This window comes from Oryctolagus cuniculus, chromosome 14 (genome assembly GCF_964237555.1).
Source record: "Oryctolagus cuniculus chromosome 14, mOryCun1.1, whole genome shotgun sequence".
Taxonomy (NCBI): domain Eukaryota; kingdom Metazoa; phylum Chordata; class Mammalia; order Lagomorpha; family Leporidae; genus Oryctolagus; species Oryctolagus cuniculus.
In genome coordinates, this window is record NC_091445.1 from 63,111,714 (window position 1) to 63,135,659 (window position 23,946).

The following is a 23,946-nucleotide window of genomic DNA, read 5'->3' on the forward strand; positions in this document are numbered from 1 at the left end:
CCTTAGAGATCTCATGTCTTAATATTATTCCTGGTCCTTTGATTCAGGTGTGCTCCCAGCCCTGCATGTGCTGCATCTCTCAGTAACTTGGTGGGTCTGAATGTGTCAAGTCCCCAGCTAGCATCATCTCTTGAAGAATAGGATGAAGGAAGTTTGGGATGGTGGGCTGATTGAGTGATTGCACTCTGTTTATAGCTCATGTGTCTTCTGATGGTTCCTTAGGCTTCTAGCAGGCACGTGGCCCATTGTTGTTAAGCAAAGCCTGGCTTGTCTGTTTGACAAGTTAGCAGCATGGCAGCTCTGCTCACTCCCCAGCCCCGCCGCCGGCTCAGGGATTGTTTGGTTTGGCAGATGGCCAGCTCTCTGCTATAAGATGCATTTCCTTGACAGGACAAAGTGTGGAGCCGCATTAGCTGCAAAGTTTACAAAGGTTAGCTAAACACACACAATAAATATTAATAAACAAAAAAGGCCCACCCACCTTTGACTTTGAATTCTGTTTTTTCATTCTGTGTTTTTGGAATCCCTGTAGTATTTGATTAATAACCAGTCTTAGGGTAATTGAGCCTTAAGTGTCCTTTGCCTAAGTTAGACTTCGGCTCACAGGCCCCTCCCTGGCTGCTTTGGTGACTCATCGCTGCAGTGGACAGAGCTCTGGAATGACTGTTTAGTTCAAGGGGTCTTATTTGCCTCTCTCTGCCTTGACGTGAAAGGAAAGCAAATGTGCTTCTCCATAAGAGCTTACGCTGATCAGCCATGTGTATGTTTGGAAATTGTGGAAGGTAAAGGATCTGAACGGGAATCGAGGTTCCGTGCCCTTGTGCTCCCTGGAAAGTACTCAGATATTGGTCTGTTGGCCTGGACAGTTGACTCTGTCTAACATTTATACCCTCAGTGCAGAGGGAGAGAGCAACAGTAACCTGCTGCCCCTGGAAACTGCCTGTTTGGCTTGGTGTCTTGGAATTTATCAGGCCTACATTGTGGATCTTTTCCAATTCTGTGCCCTGCTTACTTGAAAACATATTTGAGAACCAGTAATTTTAGACTGCTTAGCCAGACCTCTAGAGAACCAAGGAAGAACAGTCACTTTATTACTATGTCCTTAAGGTTGTCCTGGAGCCATCTGTGGATGGCTGAAATTTCGAAGGCCCTTGCAAGCTCCTCCTGGTGTCTTCTCTGGCTTCTGGATCATGTCTGTCCTCTCTGTGGGTCCACATTAGGAGGGAACTAATGAAGCCAGCTGCTTTGTAGGATATATGAGTATACTAATGATGTGGAGAAATCAAATTATCCCCGATGGAGAGTAATGATTGTGCCTTGAAAGTTCTCTTCAACTCTGCCTGGCAGAGCAATCCATTTAGGCAGAGGTGAAATATGGCAGTCACCTGCTTGTCAATGGAGTGAAGAGACATCCACAGAATGGGAAAAGTATTTACAAACTGCCTATCTGTTAAGGTATTAATATCCCAAATACATCAACAACTCCATAGAATGGGGAGAACTATTTACAAACTACCTGTCCAACAAAGGATTAATATCCTGAATATTCCAGCAACTTAAAAAGCGCAGCAATAAAAAAAAAAATCTAGTTGAGAAATGGACAAAGGACTTCGATAGACAGTTCTCAAAAGAAGAAATACAGATGGCCAGCAAACATATGAGAAAATGCTCAACATCACTAGCCATCAGGAAAATGCAAATTTTAACCACAACGAGATATCACCTCACCCACGTCAGAATCCCTAAAATAAAAAACAGAGAGACTAACAAATGCTGGTGAGGATGTAGACAAAGGGAAACACTGTTGGTGGGAATGTAAATTAATGCAGCCACTGTAGAAAAGAGTGTGGGAATTTCTTAAAAAAAAAAAAACAAAAAAAAACTAGAAATAGACTTGCCATATGATCCAACAATCCCACTACTGGGTATATACCCAAAAGACATAAACATGTTGTATCAAAGAGTTACCTGCACCACCATGTTTATAGCAGCACTGTTCACAAAAGCCAAAATGTGGAATCAACCAAGGTGTCCATCATCTGATGAATGGATAAAGAAAATGTGGCACAGATACACAATGGAATATTATTCAGCTATAAAAAAGCTGGAATTCTACCATTTGCAGCAAAATGGACACAGCTGGAGGACATTCATGTTGAGTGAAATAAGTCAGACACAGAAAGAGAAATAATGCTTGTTTTCTCTTATATGTGGGAGCTAAAATTTAAAAAACAAACAAAAAAACAGAAAAAAGAAATGTCTGTGTATATCAGTATGCTGCAGATATAGTTTTGTAAAACTTTGTTTTGTAACTATGTCATACCAGTTGTTAAGAATGTTATACTAATATAGTTTTAATGATCTGTGATTACTTTAGAATTTACTAAATATTAGTGAAATGGTCATTTTTCCATTCAATTATTATTTATAGTCAATATCTATATTCCCACTGAACTAGGTTCTGTTTGCTTTAAAAAAAATAGGATGATATTAAGATTGTCATATTTAAGCAGGGACTTTAAGAACTGAATCTTGGCCCTGATGAACCTATCCTAAATAGGGTCACATAAACGTGACGTCATGAAGTTGTATTTGTGACTCTTCCCCCTGTTCCCATATACCTGCCAGTGACCATCTGGAAATTTCCAGCGGTCTAGGCATGGTTCTCTGTTAGTCTCAGTGGTAGAGCACCTGGAAGTCAGGCTGTACTTTGCATTTTCAGACCATGAACTATTACTGTACTTAATTCCATCTTACGAACCAAGAGCAATTTTATTAGGAAAAAATGTTAGTTTTCTACCCTTGCATCATTAAGTAGGTTCCACAAGCACATGTATAAAGCAGTGATAATGGAATTTAAAAAAACCTGTCAAACTATATAAAATTTACTGTTTTTAAGTTTTCCTGTTAGTGTTTATTCACTATTGTAAATTTTATCATCTTTTAGAACTTGCTAGCAGACACTATAGATTTAAGTAGACACTGGGTAGTAGGCACTATAGATTTAAGGAAAACTGGGGAAATAAAACCTAAAATTATGAAAACTTGCCCTTTTAACTTTATTTTTCCCTACCAACAGGAGAAGAAATCATTCTGACTTTATTTTCTCCAAAGAACATCTCAGTCCTCTTCAGCAGTGCATAGCTTAAAATACACTCGTCCAGTTATGTCAGATAGACTCAGAAGTCCTGCCGGCTCTTCTTAGCACCTGTCTTACCCTCTGGAATTGCTGAGAAGAATTTGTAGCCATTTAACCACCTCCATAGTTTTCTGCGAGCCCAGGGGCAGTCAGAATTTCTATATAAAAGGGTCTCAGAGATTCTCAAATAATTCTGTCTTAACACAAGAGTTTAAAAGTTAGAGACAAGGTACCAAAGAAATTCAGCCCAAAGTAGATTTAGGAGACAGAAGTTCTGTGATTTTCATTTTACCATTGAAATGAAATGGCTGTGTCTGCTTGTTCATTGGTCACCATACGTAGCTTAACAGGTGTGCAGTTGTTAATGAACATTGAATTGATGCTTCCACTCCTTGCTCAATCAGACTGAGTTCTGCAGAATCCCATACATGATGTTTCTGGCCCACAAATGTTAGCTTCATCTTTTTTTCCCTTTAATTCTGTCCATGGTATCCCTCCCAACTCTGCCCTCTTACCACAGAGAAAAATTAAAAACGAGTTGTGATTCTTACTGAGAACTCCTGGTTCTTCATGACCCCAGAGCACTGCTCGCGTTCCTCACCAATACCGAATTCAGATCAGCATGGCTTCCAGACAGATTTGCATTTGTTTAGTGTTGAGTCTGTGTGTTCCGCTTCTCTGCTTTACTTCTGCTGTTGTGCTGCTGCTTTATCTCATCGATATGAAAAGATTATTACGTGCCTACAAGTGTGTGCTGTTTCTGGAAAAGCCATATGAGATTTAGATCTTTGAAAACTAAAAACAGTAACCACCTGGCCTCAATCTGCTGTCCAGAGGGACATACTGTGTGTGTAAAGCATGAAACACAGATCTAAATCTGTTTTGGTGGTAAGCGCAACTGAGTGTTGTGGATCCAGCATTTCATGATGCTAACCTCACATGGAAATAGAGCTGGGAAGCCTAACTGTGGTTTCATGACTGTCAGGAAAAGGGGGTATTGTCAGGAATGCCACATGGTTTTTTTCCACTTTATTTGAAAGGTTGAGAGGGTAGAGAGAAAAAGAGATCTTCTATCTGCTGGTTCACTTCCTAGATGCCCACAACAGCCAAGGCTGACCTGGCCAAAGCCAGGAGACAGAAACTCATTCCAGGTCTCCCGTCTGAGTGTAGCAGAGACCCAACTACTTGAGCCATCATCTGAATGCGTGAGCAAGAAATTGGATTGCAAGCAGAGTCAGGACTCCAACAAGGCATTCCAGTATGGACTGCATATATACCTTAGTCATTGTACAAAACTCCTACCCCAACTTCTTAATTTTATATGGTTTCACATAGATAATCAGTAATGGAATGGAGCTTAATATTAAGAATACATCTTGATAGTTGAGGAAAAAATATCCTAAAAGTTACTGGTAACTTTTGGGGTGGTATTTGATTTAATAAACAAGCCATCAGAGTACCAGCAAGATTTTTCCCCCCATTTTTATTTCGCCTCTTTAATTGACCTATATGTTCTCTTTTCAGAGTGTTGTCCGCTGCCTGTGGCATCCAAAACTGAACCAGATCATGGTTGGAACTGGAAATGGATTGGCTAAAGTCTATTATGACCCCAACAAGAGTCAGAGGTATATCATAACTATTGCCTGTTTCAGATGGATGACAGCAACTGGGGGGAGGGCTTTTGTTCGCCCCTGCTTTTATTCATTTCCCCTTTGATGGGGAATCCACCCTTTTAGAAAATGCAGCTGCCCCAGGGAAAAGCCTCAGACTCCTTGTATTGTGCTTTAAAGAGGCTCTGGGTATCACCCTTGATCCATACTGAATTCAAAGTGAAAGTTTCCTGGGGATTTGCAGTTCTTTAGCTGAAATGTTGAGTGCAAGGGGGGAAACAGGCCTGCCCACTTTGCATACCATCCTGGACAGTGGCATTAGCAGTGATGTGTGTAAGGGATTAACAAAGCAGGGGCCTGGCCACTTACAGGAAATGGAGACGCCTCATCCATTTTGGTGTTTTCTTCTTTGGAATTAAGCATTTTGCTGGTTTGGATGTCCAGCAAGTTTATCCTGTGCCAGCAGAAACAGCACCAATTCTTTCCCCTAGACCCCATGCCTGCCAAAATGCCAAATCCAAGAATCTTTCTGAAAATTTCCATGCACATGGTGAATTCCCTGGGGTCCCATATAAACCTGGTTTGTGGTCTTACATCCTTTCTGAGGAAAAGAAAGGCATCTTCTGTTAATGAATATTAATTGACCATAATTTTGCTCTAAATAAAAGCAGACATCCCTGACTTCCTTCAGAATTTCTTGGGTTGGGATTGAAACCTTGGACCTATAGCAGTAAAGTTATATATATGTTAGGGTACTGAAGGACAAACAGGATATATTTTTTTTAAATATAGGAATTGAAAATGCTGGTGTAATTAGGGTGAGAGAGAGTGTGTTTCACCTGAGTAAGCGATGAGTACCCATTTGGAAGGTGCCTTCTTTGGGATCTCTGTATTAAATATTCGATTATTTGTATTTGCGTCTCCTGAGAGGGCTAGCTCAGTCTTGGTAAGGAGAAGCAAGATGTTCTAAGCACATGTTTTGTGAATTTTACCCCTTCTTGGGCTGTAGCCCCTTGGCAGCACTACCAAGCTGACTCCATCCCTGACCTTGTACTTTTGCATTGGAGATGTGAACGAATGCTGCTTGAGGTGTAGACCACCACCAGATGGCTTCCATCTGGGACAGAAACTAAACTTTGAACACGGTGGCCTTGGGTGAAAAGGATCTTAGTTTTTTAAGTGACTTCTAGAGGATTTCTCTTTAAACCTGTGTCCAGCTGCCCGAGGGCCTCTCCAGTCCGTCATTTGGTAGTGACCACTCACTGATGGACTGGCTTCCCCCTAAACTTAATCCCTTATCACCGGGACCCCGTCTGTTGCTGTCTGTCAGAAAGTCACAAAAGAGTGTGCACTGAGTGTGTTCCTAAAATTATCTGATGCTTTTGGTGTAGACTTTCCATTTCTAAGACCAAATAAAGGAAATAATTTGTTTTTACGTACCTCAGGGGGGCAAAGTTATGTGTGGTTAAAACCCAGCGGAAGGCGAAACAAGCGGAGACTCTAACCCAGGACTACATCATCACCCGTAAGTCGTTAGCATGCCAGTCTGTCAGATGTCTTACTTCTCTCACATGGTGTCGATTGTAGCGTCTTCGAGACAGGAAAAGCCCTTGGCACTTAGGCACATATTATTTATTTTTTAAAAAAGATTTGTTTAAGCTGGCGCCGTAGCTCACTAGGCTAATCCTCTGCCTTACGGCGCCGGCACACCGGGTTCTAGTCCCGGTCGGGGCACCGGATTCTGTCCCGGTTGCCCCTCTTCCAGGCTAGCTCTCTGCTGTGGCCAGGGAGTGCAGTGGAGGATGGCCCAAGTGCTTGGGCCCTGCACCCCATGGGAGACCAGGAGAAGTACCTGGCTCCTGCCATCGGATCAGCGCGGTGCGCTGGCCGCGGCGGCCATTGGAGGGTGAACCAACGGCAAAGGAAGACCTTTCTCTCTGTCTCTCTCTCTCTCACTGTCCACTCTGCCTGTCAAAAAAAAAAAAAAAAAAAAAAAAAAAGATTTGTTTATTTGAAAGGTAGAGTTACAGAGAGGCAGAGGCTGAGAGAAAGAGAGGTCTTCCATCCACTGGTTCACTCCCTAGATGGCTGTAACGGCCGAAGCTGTGCTGGTCTGAAGCCAGGAACCAGGAGCTTCTTCTGGGTCTCCCACGTGGGTGCAGGGGCCCAAACACTTGGACCATCTTCTACTGCTCTCCCATGCCATAGCAGAGAGCTGGATCAGAGGTGGAACCCGTATGGGATGCTGGCACTGCAGGTGGTGGCTTTACCAGTTATGCCACAGTGGCAGCCCGCTTAGGCACATATTATAAAATCTCCCATTCGTGGGGACTGGACTATGAGCCATGGAACAACTACTCCTTCTGTGTCTCAGATTCATCACAGGGACATGGCTGTTTCATACATCTTTCAACCCCAAAGGGAAAAACAAAAGCCTATCTGAGCCTATTGCATAATTCCATAGCAGCCCTTTAAATAACAAGAGTCTGTTTTAAGAACAAACATGCGAGAGTGGCGATGCTGGACTCAGGAGGCCCGGTTCTGTCTGGTTCCACCACTGCCCAGCAGTGTGTTGTTGAGCAAGTGAACTTCATCAGGACAATGAGGAGACTAGACAAGGGTCTCCAGCAGTTCCCTGCGGAATCCTGGGATCGTGCACCAGACTGATCCAGAGAGAGCAGAGTGCTTTCCCGGCCGGAGAGGCTTCTTTCAGGGTTGTCACACAACCTCATCCATCTGGCAAGATCTCTGTTCCCCGAGCCACAGTCTTAGACCTGTGACAGGTGCAGCTAGGAAGGGAATCTTGGCTGCAACAGGGATTATCATGAGCAGATGGCCTGTCCACTTTATCCGTGCCTCAGTCTAGAGCGCAGGGGGCGCTGTACTGCTGGGCTTTCTCCCTGGGGTGGATCTCATGTGAGACCAAGTCCCTCAGAGCTTATGGTCAGCAGAGATCCCATGACACTTTTTGCAAGAGTGGAAGTGTTAAAGGCGGTGTCATAACCAGTCTAGCTCATGTAATTACACGCGGCCTACTTAAATTCCTCTGGTCGTTTGAAGTGAAAAGCTATTTTTCCCCCTCCTAAAAATACTGTTGTGTCGTGTTGCCCAACAGAGTGACGGGTGGCTGTGTCCCTCAGCTCCCCTGACTCATGGCAAGCATGTCCTACTGTGAGGGCTGTGGTTCTGGCTCCTGTGGGCAGTACAGGTGGAGGGTGGGAAGGGATGCTGGAGGAGATCCTGCACTGTTACAGACCTTTCATTCATACTGTAAGCTCCCTTTAAACTTTTATCCTCTTTCCCTTCATCTCCAGGAAAAAATGTCTCTTTTAAAAGAGGTTTCAATCCGCATGTAAGGGTTGAAAGAAATTATTCTAGTGGGTTTTTTTTTTTATCAAGAAGGAAAAAAAATATTAATACTTTTCCTACGAACTCTCTTCCTTTCCTCTAGAGTATTACACAGTTTCCTTTTTTAAATTCTTATCCTCATTTCTGTTCTGAAATTTAATTCTGACATCAAGTAAATAACAAACAGCAACCAAATACTGCTCTTATTTGTATCCCCTTTTTTTGTACATCTTATAGGAGGGAGGGACAAGGCCCCATGCAGTCCCTGTGCCCGGAGATGCAGGCACCCCCTGCCTTCAAGGCAACCTTTATCCCAGTTCCAGTGGGCTAAGTGCTCCTCCCTTCCGGTTACTCAGTGTTGTCAGCTCCTCCTGAGAGGTGGTCACATTTCAGAAACGTGTGAAGTGAGTCCAGTGTTTATGAGGCATCTGAGGAAACTTCAGGGCTGATGGGCAAGCTGTTGGCATTATTCACATCTGGGTCCTGTAGGAAAAATAAGAGGCAGTCCCATTAAGTGTTTCTTTTCAGAAACCACAGAAGCTAGGTTTTAAGTGCTCCCCGTGGTCGGGTGGACGGGGATCCTCACCACGGTTGCCGTGACAGGACTTGCCAGTATTTCCTGAGCGCCACTGGCTGCTCGGAGGCATGAACAATGAGTCTGGCATCAAGCAAAGTTGGCTGATTGGTTACAGTGAGACTGTCTTGTGTTAGTAGGTGAAGCCTGTCATTATGACTTCCATTTCATCTTTGAGTTAGTCATGCTTCAGCTGTGTTTTTGGATGGAAATGTTGTTATTACAATGAAAAGTCTCAAATGTGACTTCTTGTAGCGCACGCCTTGCCTATGTTCCGTGAGCCCCGCCAGCGGAGCACAAGGAAGCAGCTGGAGAAGGACAGACTGGACCCCCTGAAGTCGCACAAGCCCGAGCCTCCCGTCGCAGGCCCAGGTGACTGTGATCCAGCTTGTGACTGCAAAACTGGTTTTGGGCTGCTGTGGGGTAACTGACACAGAATGGGGACGTCTTTTGGGCCTGGATACTTCTATTTTTAATCTTCAGAGAGGTTTTATTAGATGGTGGTTTTCAAGCATTTTCTTTTTTAGCACCAGAACTTTCTGCTTGATGGGCTGCAGCAGAGTCCAGTGTGTACAGCTGGTGAAAATGGAGTTGCTGGGCTGGGTGACGGAGGCAGCCTGGCTCCTTTTAGCTCTGTCTCAACTTGAGCCCTCTGGGTGGTGACCTTGGAGGAACTCTGGGGCTCCGTGGAACCCAGTGTTAAAATCTCTGCTCTCAATACGGGCTTAATATACATGGGGCACTTTGACCAGAATCTAGGCTGGGTTAGGTTTCACACAAGGCAGAAAGTGGCCATAGTTCAGTTCACTGTTGATAAAATGGAAGTGCCCTACCACTAGAAGATGAAGAAATGTCTTTAGAGTTTTTCAGGTCATGGGTATGAGGAGAAAGCAAGCACCTCCGGAATTCGCTAGAGTGTAGCACACACCTTCACTGGAATTCCATTTTCTGATGTTGCCTGGCTAATGTTCATCTGTCCCAGCTTCCCAAGCCTGTGGCTTGATCTGAGCCTGAGCTCTGGACCTGTGTCTACTTGGCCGGTTATTTTTATGTTAAAAGTGGGTGGCAGGGGCCCAACCACTTGGGCCGTCTTCTGCTGCTATCTCAGGCACATCAGCAGGGAGGTGGATCAGAAGTGGAGCAGCCGGGTCTTGAACTGATGAACCAATGTGGGACACCGGCATTTCAGGTGGCAACTTAGCCCACTGCCCCACAACACCAGTCCCTGCATAACAGTTTGAAACAGTTTCCTCCTGTTTGAAAATGTCCTGGGGAAGTTGAGGTCTGGTGACTTCTCCGTCTGATTCTGATCACGGTGAATGAAAGATGAAAGGACATTTCTCATGCTCTTCAGATCTGAGCTCAGATTAGCATGGAATGCCCAGGTATAGCTGCCTTTCCATGCTCACTCAGCTTCTCGTTGGTTTTTTTTCCTTCTGAAACAGGCCGTGGCGGCCGTGTTGGAACCCACGGGGGTACTCTGTCCTCCTACATTGTGAAGAATATCGCTCTGGACAAGACCGACGACAGCAATCCCCGAGAGGCCATTTTGCGTCATGCCAAGGCTGCAGAAGACAACCCATACTGGGTCTCTCCAGCATATTCCAAGTACGAAAATAACTTTGTAAAGTTGAAAAAGTGTTATGTTTAATGAACAAAACAATAATGTTGTAAATTCTAACTTCTACAGTTCTTAATTTTATACTTGAGAGTGAAAAATAGGACAGGTCCTCATAGTCTTAAAACCTAAGCATTTGTTTATATTTTAAGACTCTAAAATGGTGCACTTTATTATTTATTTCTTTTTGATTACTTATTTTGTTTATTGAACAGCAGAGAGAGAGAGAGATCTCACATCTGCTGGTTTCCTTCCTAAGTGCCTGTAACAGCTGGGGCTGAGCAGGCTAAAACCAGGAGTCAGGAACTTAATCTAGGTCTTCCATGTGGGTGACAGGGACCCAACTACTTGAGCTATCACCTTGTTGCCTCCCAGGATGTGGATTAGCAGGGAGGTGGAATTGAGAACAGACCTAGGACTTGAATCCAGGACCCTGATATAGGATACAGGTATCCTAAGCAGATTCTTACCCTCTGTGCAAATGCCCACCCCTAAGATGGTGACTTTTAAAAGCCAGGTCCTTCAGATTGATGACATGGTGTAAACCATTATGTGAAACAACAACACTGCTTGTGTGTATTGCCAGCGAAATGGGGCAGTTTGTAGGTTGGCTATCAAGGACTTTCATTCACAGACCCGTGTATGGAAGTAACCCTGCAGAGATCCTGGCTGCTCACATTCCCTCAGGTGGCTTCACAGGGCTGAAAGTGGACTTTAGTGTTCATTTACATTAAAGAAACATTATCGTAGAATTTTTGGTTTTTAAGTTTTTAAAATTTGTGCTTCAATTAATCTTTTAGAAAATTTACAAAAACAGCAGAGAGAATTCATGTATGCCCTTCACCCAACTTCTCCTAGTGTTAATATCTTACATGACTATAGTACAATTAATTATGAAATTAACATTGTTACATACAAATAACTAAACTGCAGGCCTTACTTAGTTTTCACCAGCTTTTCTACTCATATCTTTCCCTGGTTCCAGGATCTCATTCTGTATTGAGTTGTTATTTCTCCTCAGTCTTCTCCATTTGTTACAGTTTCTTAGTTTTTCTTGCCTTTTGTGACCTTGACTCTTGTAATGAATACTGGTCAGTTATTTTGTAGACTTTCTCTCAGCTTGGGTTGGTCTGGTATGTTGCCACGTTTAGAATGTGCATGCTGGGCAGAACAGCAGCAGCACCAACGCACACACAGGACTGAGGTGTCCTTCTTAGTGCATCCCACCCAGGTCTTCATGCTGTCAGTGTGTCTTACTGTTGTTGACGCCACCTTTGGTCACTTGGTTAAGGCGGTGTCTGCCAAGTTTCTCCACTGTAAATTTGATGTCATTCCATTTTTAGTTGATACATTTTTGAGAGGTTATAGTTTAAGACTGTGCAAATCATGTTTCTCCTCCAATTTTTGCTGTCTGGTATTAACATCCCTGACTAGATTTGTCTGTAACATTATTACTGTGGAATTTGCCTGATGGTGATTTTCTATTTCCCTCATTTCTTCTACATGTACCAACTGGAATTCTGCCTAAAAAAAAGAGGTGTCCCTTCCTTCCCATTTAATAACTTTTCAAGTGTCTTTCTAATGTTGATATGGTTTCTAAAATGCTTATTTTATGGGCTAAAATGCAATACTTGGGCTATCATTCTTTAGTTTGTCACTCAAATTGCTCCAGTTTTGGCAAGTAGAAGCTCCTTTACAATGGTGTCTATCTGTCCTTTTTTTTTAAAGATTTGTTATTTATTTGAAAGTCTGTTCAAAAGGAGGGGGGTAAGGAGGGAGGGAGGGAGGGAGGAGGAGAGAGAGAGAGAGAAAGATACTGATCTTTTATCCACTGGTTTGCTCCCAAGATAGCTGCAATGGCCAGGGTTGGGCCGGGCTGAAGCCAGAAGCCAGGAGCTTTTCCCTGGACTCCCATATGGATGACAGGGACCCAAACATCTTGTTGGGCCATCTTCTACTGTTTTCCCAGGCCATGAACAGGGAGCTAGATGTGAAATAGAGCAGCTGATATTCATACTGACGCTCATATGGAATGCCAGTGTTACAGGTGGTAGCTTTACCCAGTACACTACAGTGCCGGCCTTACCTGTTTTCTCATCGATCTTTTTAGTTTCTGGTTTATCTTTTCTTTTCCTTTTATTTTCTCCCACAAATGAGTAGATAAATCTTATATTGTTCTTTCTTACATGAAGGGTAGCATTGTATAAATCCCTCTATTTTGATCTGAGTTCTGTTTGAAAATCTATGGTGGAGTATAATTGTAATGTATGAACACATGTATAAAGTAAAATGTCATTATTCTTTATATAATAATGCTACTCAAATCCAGCTTTATCACAGAATTGTTGCTAAGCTGTGATTATTCACAAAATAGTTATGGAAACATTAACATTTCAGTATGAAGGCTTTTTAAAAAAGATTTATTTATTCAGAAGGCAGAGTTACAGAGAGGCAGAGGCAGAGGCAGAGAGAGAGAGAGAGAGAGAGAGGTCTTCCATCTGCTAGTTCACTCCCCCCATGGTCACAGCGGCTAGAGCAGGGTCGATCCAAAGCCAGAGCCTGGAAGCTTCTTCTGAGTCTCCCACACAAGTGCAGGGCCCAAGCACTTGGATCATCTTTTACTGCTTTCCCAGGCCATAGCAGAGAGCTGAATCAGAAGTGGAACAGCCAGGACTCGAACCAGTGCCCATATGGGATGTTGGCACCCAGGCGGTGGCTTCACCTGCTATGCCACAGTGCCTGTCCCTAATTGATTTTTTAAAACTTGTGTATGTTTAAGATGTATGACTTGATATAATCTTATGGGCTTTTCTTTTCTTCATTTAGCAGAATAACCTGGAAATCACTCCCTATCAGCTCATAGAACTCATTCTCATACTTTTTCACAATAGCATGGTGCTCCATTGTAGGGATGTATTATAGTTTATTTAACTTCTCTCATATGTATGGATATCTCTTTCCAGAATTTTACAATAGTGAATAAACTTGTGTACATATTTGTATTTTTGAAAGTATATTCAGGGCCGGCGCTGTGGCTCAATAGGCTAATCCTCTGCCTGCGGCACCGGCACCCCGGTTCTAGTCCCAGTCGGGGTGCCAGATTCTGTCCCGATTGCTTCTCTTCCAGGCCAGCTCTCTGCTGTGGCCCGGGAGTGCAGTAGAAGATGGCCCAAGTGCTTGGGCCCTACACCTGCATGGGAGGCCAAGAGGAAGCACCTGGCTCTTGGCTTTGGATCGGCGCAGCGCGCCAGCCGTGGCGGCCACTTGGGGGGTAAACCAACGGAAAAAGGAAGACCTTTCTCTCTGTCTGTCTCTCTCACTGTCTAACTCTGCCTGTCAAAAAAATAAAAAAAATTAAAAAAAGAAAGTATATTCAGTTTTTTTTTTCTTGATGACTTTATATAATACTGAATTTTTCTTTCTCATTATGAGAAAACTAGACACTGGTAGCTTTTTTTTAAAATTATGGTTAATGTAAGATTTATTTATTTATTTGGAAGTTAGAGAAGGAGGGAGGGGGAGGGGGAAAGAGAGGGGGAGGTCTTCCATCCACTTGTTCACTCCTCAGTTGGCCAGAGCTGCTCCGATCCAAAGCCAGGAGCCAGGAGCTTCTTCCTGGTCTCCCACATGGGTGCAGGGGTCCAAGGACTTGGGCCATTTTCTACTACTTTCCCAGACCACAGCGGAGAGCTGGATCGGAAGTGGAGCGGCTGGGACTCGAACCAGCACCCATATGGGATGCCGGCACTGCAGGCAGCAGCTTTGCCCATTATACCACAGTGCCAGCCCCATACACTGATAGCTTTTAAAAGCATTCGTATGCTAGGAAAAAAACCTCTGATGAACCAGCTCAACTTACATAGTATACTGATCCAAGGCCCTTGTCTGCTGATCATTAGGAGCTATTTTTCTCAAAGAACAATGAAGTGTCTTAGCCTGGGTTCCCCAGAAGCAGACCCTGAAATGAAGACTCATGTAAAGGTGATTTATTAGGACATGCTCATAGAGAAAACCAGTAGGCGAGTGGAGCCATGCACCAAAGCCAAGTAAGCATGCAGTTTTCAGCCAAGTCCCAGAGAGAGTCTTCTTGCTTCAGTCCCACAGTGTAACTCTCCAGACTGTGGTCAGAGTTGTCATGGGCAAGGGCATGGCAGTTGGAACATTTACCTGTTGATCATTGGTAATGGCTGGAGATGGATTTGGGAAAGACATTCCCCTAGGCACTGCCAGCCCTCCAGAGTTTTGGAGATAGATGCCACTGCTGTGAGTAAAGGCAAACTGCATGGCAAATGCTAACAGGGTTTAAGAGGTCGTGGGGGAGCACTGTGTCGTCTGCTGTAGATGTGGGAGCAGAACAGGCTTTTACAGTGTACAGCCAATGGTGGTTGTTTACGGGGTGTGTTAACAGCCAGGCAGCACAGATGGATCATCTCTGAACAGTGAGTTGGATAATATTACAACAGCTAAGAGGGTCATCTCAAGGCTGGCCAGCTTGTAGTGTGCACTTAGCCTTCTTATAGAATTTGTGTGTGTATAAGCTAATTCACATCAACACATCACTGGCAGTCAGATAAGCTTTAAATTATGTTTATGTTGACATACTATTATTAGATTTTTTTTAATACTTCAAAAAACTTGTTTAGAATCATACCATAGATGAGGAAGGGAAAGAAAACAGGGCCATAATTTAAAATATGCTGAACAATGTGGGTGTCATTTTGATGGATAACTGTTCCATATGTGTTTTATATGTTTACACATAAAATAAATCATTGAGATATTCCCAAAACTACTTTAAAAATACTGTTTGATAATAATTGGCTGGTATTAGAAATTATTTCATAGGTAGGAACATATCAGAGTCCTAACTTACCACTGGATAAAATGAAATACTTTAGAAGATAGCTTTTTTTTAAGTTTTAAGTCATTTATTTAATTTATTTTTATTAGATTATTTGTTATTGACACACAATAATTGTATATATTTGTGGGCTACAGTGTCACTGTAACTTTTAAAACCTGCTGGGCACAAAGTTATTGTTAGAACCCAGACTGGGAAACTGGCCTTAGAACTTTCAAGTTGCTGTTCTAAAATCTAGTAACTAATTATTTTTTTCAAGGATCAACCTCACTTTAGTATATAATTTATGTATGATTTTTAAAATAATACATATAATTTTTTTAAAAAAATGCCAACAGAATAAAGGGTAGACAATAGCCTCCTTACGCTTAACTCCCAGTTCCTTCATTTTGTTACTTAGGGATAGCAACTGCTGCAGGTTCTTGTGTGTCCTCCCACAGAGTCTATGTGTAAATGAATAAACGTGTTTACAGTCATTGTTTGAAAACACAGGTGTATAGTATGACTTACAAGTTGGTTTTTGGTTTAGTTTGTGTATTAATTAGCATGCATGTGGGGCTTGGGCCAGATCCAGCAGTCTATATCTGACTCATTCCTTATATATTCTATTGTATGGATTTATTATATTTTTCTAAAACAGTGTCCTCTTGAAGAACAGTTACACTGTTTGCTTTCATAAGCAGTGCTGGAATCAATATTTTCTGACATATATATTTGCCCACATGTGCAAAGCTTCTAGAAATAGAATTGTTAAGTCAAAGGATATTTGCATTTTAAATTTGTTTAGATAGTGCCAAGTTTTTCTTGAAAGAAATTTTTTAACTAGCTAATCCAAGTGTCTCCTCCTCATCCTTGTTGAGAGTGTTAATTTATCTCAGCCAGTCTGATAGGTGGAAATTCCTAACTCATTGTAGTTCTAACTTTTTTTGTAGTTTTGAGCATCTTTCATATCTTTCTACAGTCTTTTTTCCTGTGAACTTTTTCATTTTCATCTTTTACCTATTATTCTAGTGGTTGGTTGGTCTTTTTCTTATAGATTTATAAAACTTCTTCTAAGTAAGCAAGTTAACCCTTTCTGAATGTCAGATATCACAAATATTTCTCAGTCATTTTTTATTTTATTTTGTTTATGATGTTTTTCCTAAGTGAAAAAATAATATGGTCAGAGTTAGAAATTTTTTTCTGGGGCTGTTTTAGTTAGGAAGGCATGTGCCATCCAAGATTATTCTTTTAGTTCTCCCATATTTCCATTTAATACTTCTATAATTTCCTTCTTTAGAGTTAAATCTTTAATTAGCCTGGAATGATTTTAGTTGGAAGGCATGAGGCAGCTATAGGCATTACCACAAACCTGTGTCTTCAAAAGCAGAAGCTGATTTTCTCATTGCAGATGCCAGAGTCTGAAATCAGGGTGGTGGCAGGGCCACACTCCCTACAGAGGCTCTAGGAGAAAACTCTTCCCGTGCCTCCTGCAGCTTCTCGAGGTTTGTAGCTCCAGCACTCCTGTTGCCTCTTCCTTTGTGTTGGTCTCCCTTTTTGTTTTCTGGGGATTGCTTGTGATGCTAGAATTTGGGACCCTCCCAAGATACTCCAGGATTATTTTCTCATCTCAATACTTAATCACATCTACAAAGACCTTTTTCCCAAGTAAGACAATATTCATAGGTTCCAGGGATTTGAGGGGACCATTTCTTAGCCTATAATGTGGAGTTTCGATTTAATCTTGTCCCATTTTGTCCCATTGCTGTAACACTTTTTTTTTTTTTTGGGGGGGGGGGACAGGCAAAGTTAGACAGTGAGAGAGAGAGAGAGAGAGAGAGAGAGAAAGGTCTTCCTTTTCCATTGGTTCACTCCCCAAATGGCTGTTACAGCCAGCACGCTGCGCCGATCCAAAGCCAGGAGCCAGGTGCTTCCTCCTGGTCTCCCATGCAGGTGCAGGGCCCAAGCACTTGGGCCATCCTCCACTGCACTCCCAGGCCACAGCAGAGAGCTGGATTGGAAGAGAAGCAACTGGGACAGAATCTGGCGCCCCAACCTGCGCCACAGGCGGAGGATTAGCCAAGTGAGTCACGGCGCTGACCATCCTGTAACACCTTTTATTGAGCCATCTAATTTTCCTCATTGAATTGAAATGATACTTTAGTATACATAATGTATTTATGTGTGAATCTTAGTCAGTTTTGGGTTCTCTGTCCTGTTAATCGGTCTGTCTATTCAAAGATCATTACCAAATAGTTTTTGTTATTGTAGAGCTACTGGAATGCATTCTTCTTCTATTTTAAGTTATTATTATTAATATTTTTGCTGGGGGGGAGGAAAAAAAGACTGGTATTTACAACTTGAAGTGGAGGTAAATTGTAGTTTCTTCAACAGCAGTGTTGATGATTGTGCTGGGGTCCACAGCCACAGCCACTCTGCCGGCTCCAAGTTATGCTTCAGGCTTTACAGAGCCCAGAGATGTTCTCTTGGGAATGGTTTGTTATTAAAAATTTGTGTGAACAGTGACAGCTTGACACCCGTCCTGTCATGCTAGTGCAATGCAGACAGTGTTGAACCAACATACACCAGTATGCCACCGGGACGTGTCACTGTCACCACGGGTCGGAACACACAGTAGGACAAGAAGACCATTTCCTAGTGGGGCTACGTCTCAACAGCTTCTCCTTTGCCCATTTTACTGCGCGTTGTCCTGAGGTAAACCAATTTTAAGTGTGTTTGTTTTCAGTAAACCAGTTCTGACCATTTGTCTTAAATTGAACTGGAACCCATCTGAGGAAGTTTTGAATTTTTTTTCCTTCACTTTTTGGTTTTAATACAAACGCCTGACGGCTCAGTCATTAGACTGCATGCATGGCAAATGGCCAGCCCACACAGTGTATTATTAATCATCAGCAAATGGAGCCTGCAGGAGCCCACTGAGTGCTTCCTTATCGATAAGGCAGTGCAAGTGTTTGTAGTGGACAGCAGCTGTGTAGCTTGATCTCCAGAGGACAGGACCACCAACCAGTACGTGCAGATTTTCTGTGTTTGTGGACAGGCGTTACTTTTGACATTCAGTTGTACTATATAGAAACAGAAGGAATAAATACACTTTTTTCTTTCTTTTTTTCTTTTTGGGCAAGAGTTAAGTAAAAGTTTCAGTTTGATTCTTCTAGAAGGGGAAAAGGAGTTGAAAAGTAAGTCTTCATTTTGCAGTTGTCATCTGTACAAATTTTTCATGGTTGGCTTTGCTGTCTTCATCCATATCTGCTTCTCTGATCATTTCATTTGCTTCTTCTTCTGTTGGATTTTCCCCTGACTTTGTCATGAGGTGATGTCATTCTGCTGCACTGATGTAACCGCTTCCATCCTTGTCAGAGACTCAGAGTGCTTCGTGGATCTGCTCTTCACTATCTGTGCTTTTAATTTTTCTAGCCACCATAGTCAAAAATTCTGGGAAGTCAGTTACCATCAAGCATCCACTTTGTTGATTGTATCCTGCCGTTCAGCTTCTGTTAGGTTCTAACCCATGACCTCTTGACAGTTCCAACTTCCTTTGTTGTGATGGTGCCATCACCATCTTTACCGAATAGGGAGAAGGCTTCCTTAAATTCTGCAGTCTGTTCTTCTGTTGGTTGGTCAGCCATGGTACGAGGGAAGAGAGAATGATCAGAGGGAGCAAGGGTGGCCGTACCAGTGCCAGGGCTGTGATGGTGTTTGGGGGCCTCTGCTGCTGCTGCTGCTGCTGCTGCTGCCACTGCCATGGCTCCCTGAGTGCTGGCTGCTGTACCCACCTTGCAGCCCCACTCCCAAACTCATTTTTCTTGTTGGAGCTTGTCAGTCTGTTCTTGCAGATCTTCTTGACTTTACTCTGGGTTGTCTGGCAGCCTCCCTCCAAAAAATTACTCATGCCATTTTTAGTGGAATTGTATTTAATGTATATATTAATTTAGGTAGAATTTTATAATATTGATTCTTTACAACCAAGAACAGGCTATGTCTTTCTACTTAGTCACATCGCTGTACCCCTTGGTAGTATTTTAAAGTTTTCTTCATGTAGATTTTTCATATTTTCTTTTATTTCTACTTGTTTCATCTTTTTGTGCTATTAATAGGATCTTTTCTTCACCAAATTTATAACTTCTTTGTATTTGGAAATGCCATGTAGTTATGTAAGTTTACTATTTAATTATATGTGTGTATATATATATATTAGGGTTTTTTTTTAAGATTTGTTTATTTATTTGAGAGGCAGAGTTATAGACAGAGAGAGAGACAGAGCAAGGTCTTCCATCCTCTGGTTCCCTCCCTAGATGGCCACAACAGCTGGAGCTGGGCCAATCCCAAGCCAGGAGCCAGGAGCTGCTTCTGGATCTCCCATGTGGGTCCTGTGGCCTAAGCACTTTACCTCCTCCTTTCCAATTTTTATACCTAGTATTTCTTTTTCTTATCTAATTCTGTTGACTACCATCAGAACAATATTGAATAATTTTAGTGATAGGACACATCCTTTTCTCACTTTGAACTTTACAGGAATGATTCTATTAGATTCAGCCATATGAAATTTCTTTTATTTTAGGTGAAAAAGGTCAAATATTGGCAGTTTCATGTTAGTCAACCTAATGGTATTTCCTCATAAAATGTGATAAGCTTTGAAAACATACACAGAAGGTGTTAAGAAAGAAGCTATCTCTTTCCATTTTATGTATTCAACAATGATTTACTGAACACCTACTGTATGTCAGATACAGTTCTAGCGTATGAGGATGTACCCATTCATAGAGACAGACAATAAATAAATCCATAAATGTTAAATGGTAGTAAGTGCCAAGAAGGAAGCTAAAATAGGGCTAAGGGGTTGCAGAGTAACCAGAGTGGGGAAAGAGGAGGCCATTTTGAATATAGAGTGGGGAGAGAGGAGGCCATTTTGAATATGGTGGTGAGAGTAGAACCTCTACTAAAGTGCTCTTTGAGCTGAGTGAAATGAGAGTGAGCCACATGGGTCCCAGGGAAACCCCTTGCAAGTGCCAGGAGCACGTGCACCCTGAAGAGAGGCCAGATTTTGTTGAGTTCCTTCACTCTTGTGGGAGTGATCCTGTGATTTTTCCACTTTGATCATGTCTCTGATTAATTACATTACTAGATTTCCTAACACAATCCCTTCTGGCATTTTTGATAACCTCTTGTGGTTGTGGTTTATTTTTTGCCGACTCTCTGAAGATTTTTGTATGTTTTTCTTTTCTGTATATACCTTCAAACTATTTTGAATGCTGTCAGACTTCTTTCTTTTATAAAAAAAATTGATATGTTTCACCTGTAAAACTGTCAAACCCTGGTGGTTTTATGGAGTGGAGGATGAGTAGAAATTCTTTTTTTCCTTCCCAAATAGTCTCTGGATTTTCTGACTCCCTTGTGGCTGCTTGCTGATTTTTCTTGGACAGTCATTCATCGCAGTTTTCATGTTTATTTAAAAAGAATCAATTGATGCTGAAGGTGTTTCGGTTATTGATAACTATTCCCTGAAGTTATGTTTCTGTACTCCAGGTTATTTAGTGAGATTTACTGTTGAATAATGTGCTAGCTTACTAGTGGCTCTGCAGGCCAGGTAGAACAGGTGCTGTGATATCTTCACCTTGCTTGTGAGGAAGAGGCTGCAGCTTATAAATCTCCAGCTAACAGTGGTGAAACCAGAACTGGATGTCAGCTCCCTTGACCCCGATCTCACCAGGCTTCTCGGAGGAAGCGCTTTCTCCTGATGCACACCTTTCTACCACGGCATGTTGCTCCCATCCCTTTCCTTCCACCCAGTTTTGTCACCCTACATTCTTGCATACTAAGTTCATGGCACTGTCTGTGGCATGTAACTTGTTAGCCAGGCTCTCTGTGCTATTTCTCCTGTGTTCACCTGCTAGTGTATGCTGTTTACTGCCAAGTGGCAAAGTGTTTGAAGGGAAGCTAATATTTAAAAGGATCTTTTCATAAAGGTCAGTGTAATTGAGAATGTGTGTCTGGTTGTTTTTCTTCACTGCAATTGCCTTCTGTCAGTGATGAAATGAAGATTTATTTACTGTATATCACTTTATCACAGAAGAGCACAGTTAGACATGCTGCAGTTCTACCTGCCTGCCCTCAACTTCTACTCACCTGCATTCTCTAGTGATGAGCATGAGGAGTCTGTGAGCACTTTACATTTATCGAATGAGTTTTTGGCCCAGCAATGTAATAGCCATGAACGTTTCAAACACAGCAGGATCATAGGGGACTCTTGTTCAGCCACACTCGGGCGGATTTGGTTACAGTGGCTTGTTAAAAGATGCTGCTGGGGGCAGGAGAACGGAGCTGGCTGGGGAGTGGGCAGGATGTGGATCCAGAATGCTATTAGCTTACACATCAGACGGGGATAGATGTGTGTGGGAGCCTGGCGCCCAGCCAGCAGCCTGACAGCCTGACAGCTCTGTCAACCGTGGTCACTGTTCCTGCCAGATAAGCTGCCATTACTGCTGGTTCAGTCAATTTAATTTTCAGGGTGCGTGTCTTATCTGATACAGATTGAGTCATGCTGAGTTAGTAGGTAATATTTAAGGAGGTCATTGTGAACAAGTAAAGGTTTGTGTATTACTTGTGTCGGGAAGAGATATAAATCCACAGGGAGAAAGCTACCCTCCCCCCTCCCCGGGTTATATTTAGGTGACTAACTGTCACTGTCTGCCATATTTCTGTGTAGGGACCAGGGTTTCTCAGAGTGGTTTTTGTGAACACCTGCATCAGAGTCAGGTGTGTGTTGGGTACAGGGGTAGGGAGGGGTGGGGGAGGGGATGAATAAAAATGCCCATTTCTAGATTCCATCCTGACTGCCTAGGGTAGACTGTTGGACTATATTTTAAGATGTGCCCCCAAATGATTGTTTTGTGCACCAGCCTTTCATAATAATGTAAAATTAATTATTTAAAATAAACCACAAATGATTATCTCTTAAGAGAATTCGGACTTGTGGTTTAGATTATTTTCATAGCATAGATTCATAGTGAAGAAACATATTTACCTAACAAAAAGAGTTTTCCCCAGGACTTAAAACTAAACTGCTGTATTATATTTAACATATAAATTTTAATTTTTTAGATTTATTTACTTATTTGAAAGTCAGAGGTACACAGAGAGAGGAGAGGCAGAGAGAGAGTCTTCCATCTGCTGGTTCACTCCCCAGTTGGCTGCAATGGCTGGAGCTATGCTGATCCAAAGCCAAGAGCTAGGAGCTTCCTCCAGGTTTTCCCATGTGGGTGCAGGGGCCCAAGGACCTGGACAATCTTCTACTGCTTTCCCAGGCCGTAGCAGAGAGCTGGATTGGGAGTGGAGCAGCTGGGACTCAAACTGGTGCCCATATGGGATGCCGGCGGCACTGCAGGTAGCAGTTTTACCTGCTATGCCACAGCTCTGGCCCCCACATATAAATTATTTTACTAAATATATATTCTATGTACAACTTTTTGAAAATATGTCTATTATATGAAATGAGGAACACCTGATATCTAAGGTAAGCCATCTAATAATAAGACCTTTTAAATTTTGTTTGTTTTTCTTTGTTTGAAATGCAGGGACAGAGACAGAGGGAAAGCTGTCTTCTGTTCTGCTGGTTGTACTCCCCAAGTGCCTACAATAGCTGGGACTGGGCCAGGTCCAAACCAGGAGCCTGGAACTCGATCTCAATCTCCCAAGTGGGTGGCAGGGACCCAAGTACTTGAGCCATCACCTGCTGCCTACCAAGGGTACACATTATCAGCAAGCTGGATCAGATGCAGACTGTGGACTCCAGTATGGGATCCAGGCATCCCACCAGCTTCTTAACTCCCATGCCCAACATCACTTCTGTTGTACCTACACTATGCTTGTTTAAAAATTATACACACACACACACACACACACACACATATATATATATATATATTTCATTTAATTCTCATAGTGGCCTTATGAGGTAAATGGGTGAGAAAACAGAATTGTAACTTGACCAAAGCCCCAGAGGTAGCAGGTAGCAGAAGTGGGATTTGAATGGCTTCAGAGTCCAGCAGTGCACTGCTTCTCATCACAGAGCACACAGAACAACTGTAGTGCTCTCAGCAAGGTTGAAGCTGAAGGCTTGGGAGGGGCAGGAGACACAGGAGACAGAGGGAAAGGGCGAGACAGAATCCTGCCCGAACCACAGTTGGAACTGCTAATCCTGAGTCCTGGTTCTTTGTTCACTTCTCACTGAGGACTCTCAGACTTTGAGAAAACTGTTCTTGATTTCCAGGCTGATAAATCCTCAGTGGAAAATCTGAAGAAATGCAAGCAGGACAAAGAATTAAATCCAGCCTGTGGTGTGGAGTCCTCCTCCTTAGACTCCATCACCTGTGGTCGCAGAGGTGGACACCCATGGTGATGTTGGCATGTGGCTGTTAGTGTAAGGACGTTAGCAAGAGATATGAGTGAACCATGCAGTATGGGGAGGAGGACCAGGAGCAGGTTCCCCTGACAGCGAGGCTAGCAGCCAGCCACAAGCAGCAAGGTGGTCTCCTCATCTTGAGCCTGGCCTTGTCCAAAGAGGTGGGAAGAGGGCCCTGTAGTCCCCACCCAGAACAGGAGCCCTGGCGGCCTCTTCTTTGAGCCCCTTGTTCCAGGTAAGCCAGGGCCTCTGTGGCCCCTGCTGCCTTCAAGAGAGCCTCTGCCCATACCTACTTTGGTAGGTATGGGCACTTTGGCTTTGAGGTTTTCCTTCATAATAAACAACGGGCTCTACACATCTTCACCACCATCTCGCTGGGCCCAGGTACACCTTCAAGA

At 42.9% G+C, this 23,946-nt stretch overlaps 1 protein-coding gene and 1 pseudogene across 1 annotated transcript in view; one reads left to right on the forward strand and one right to left on the reverse strand.

The window, feature by feature from the left end:
• The window catches only part of WDR70 (WD repeat domain 70), a 313,385-nt gene that overhangs the window by 277,783 nt on the left and 11,656 nt on the right, over positions 1-23,946 (forward strand). Inside the window, exons 14-17 of the mRNA XM_002713983.5 lie at positions 4,664-4,764; positions 6,195-6,274; positions 8,927-9,043; positions 10,117-10,279. Of these exons, the coding sequence (XP_002714029.2) occupies positions 4,664-4,764; positions 6,195-6,274; positions 8,927-9,043; positions 10,117-10,279 (461 nt within the window). The remainder of the gene's footprint in view (positions 1-4,663; positions 4,765-6,194; positions 6,275-8,926; positions 9,044-10,116; positions 10,280-23,946) is intronic.
• On the reverse strand, positions 18,335-18,776 carry LOC100349245 (calmodulin-1-like; annotated as a pseudogene).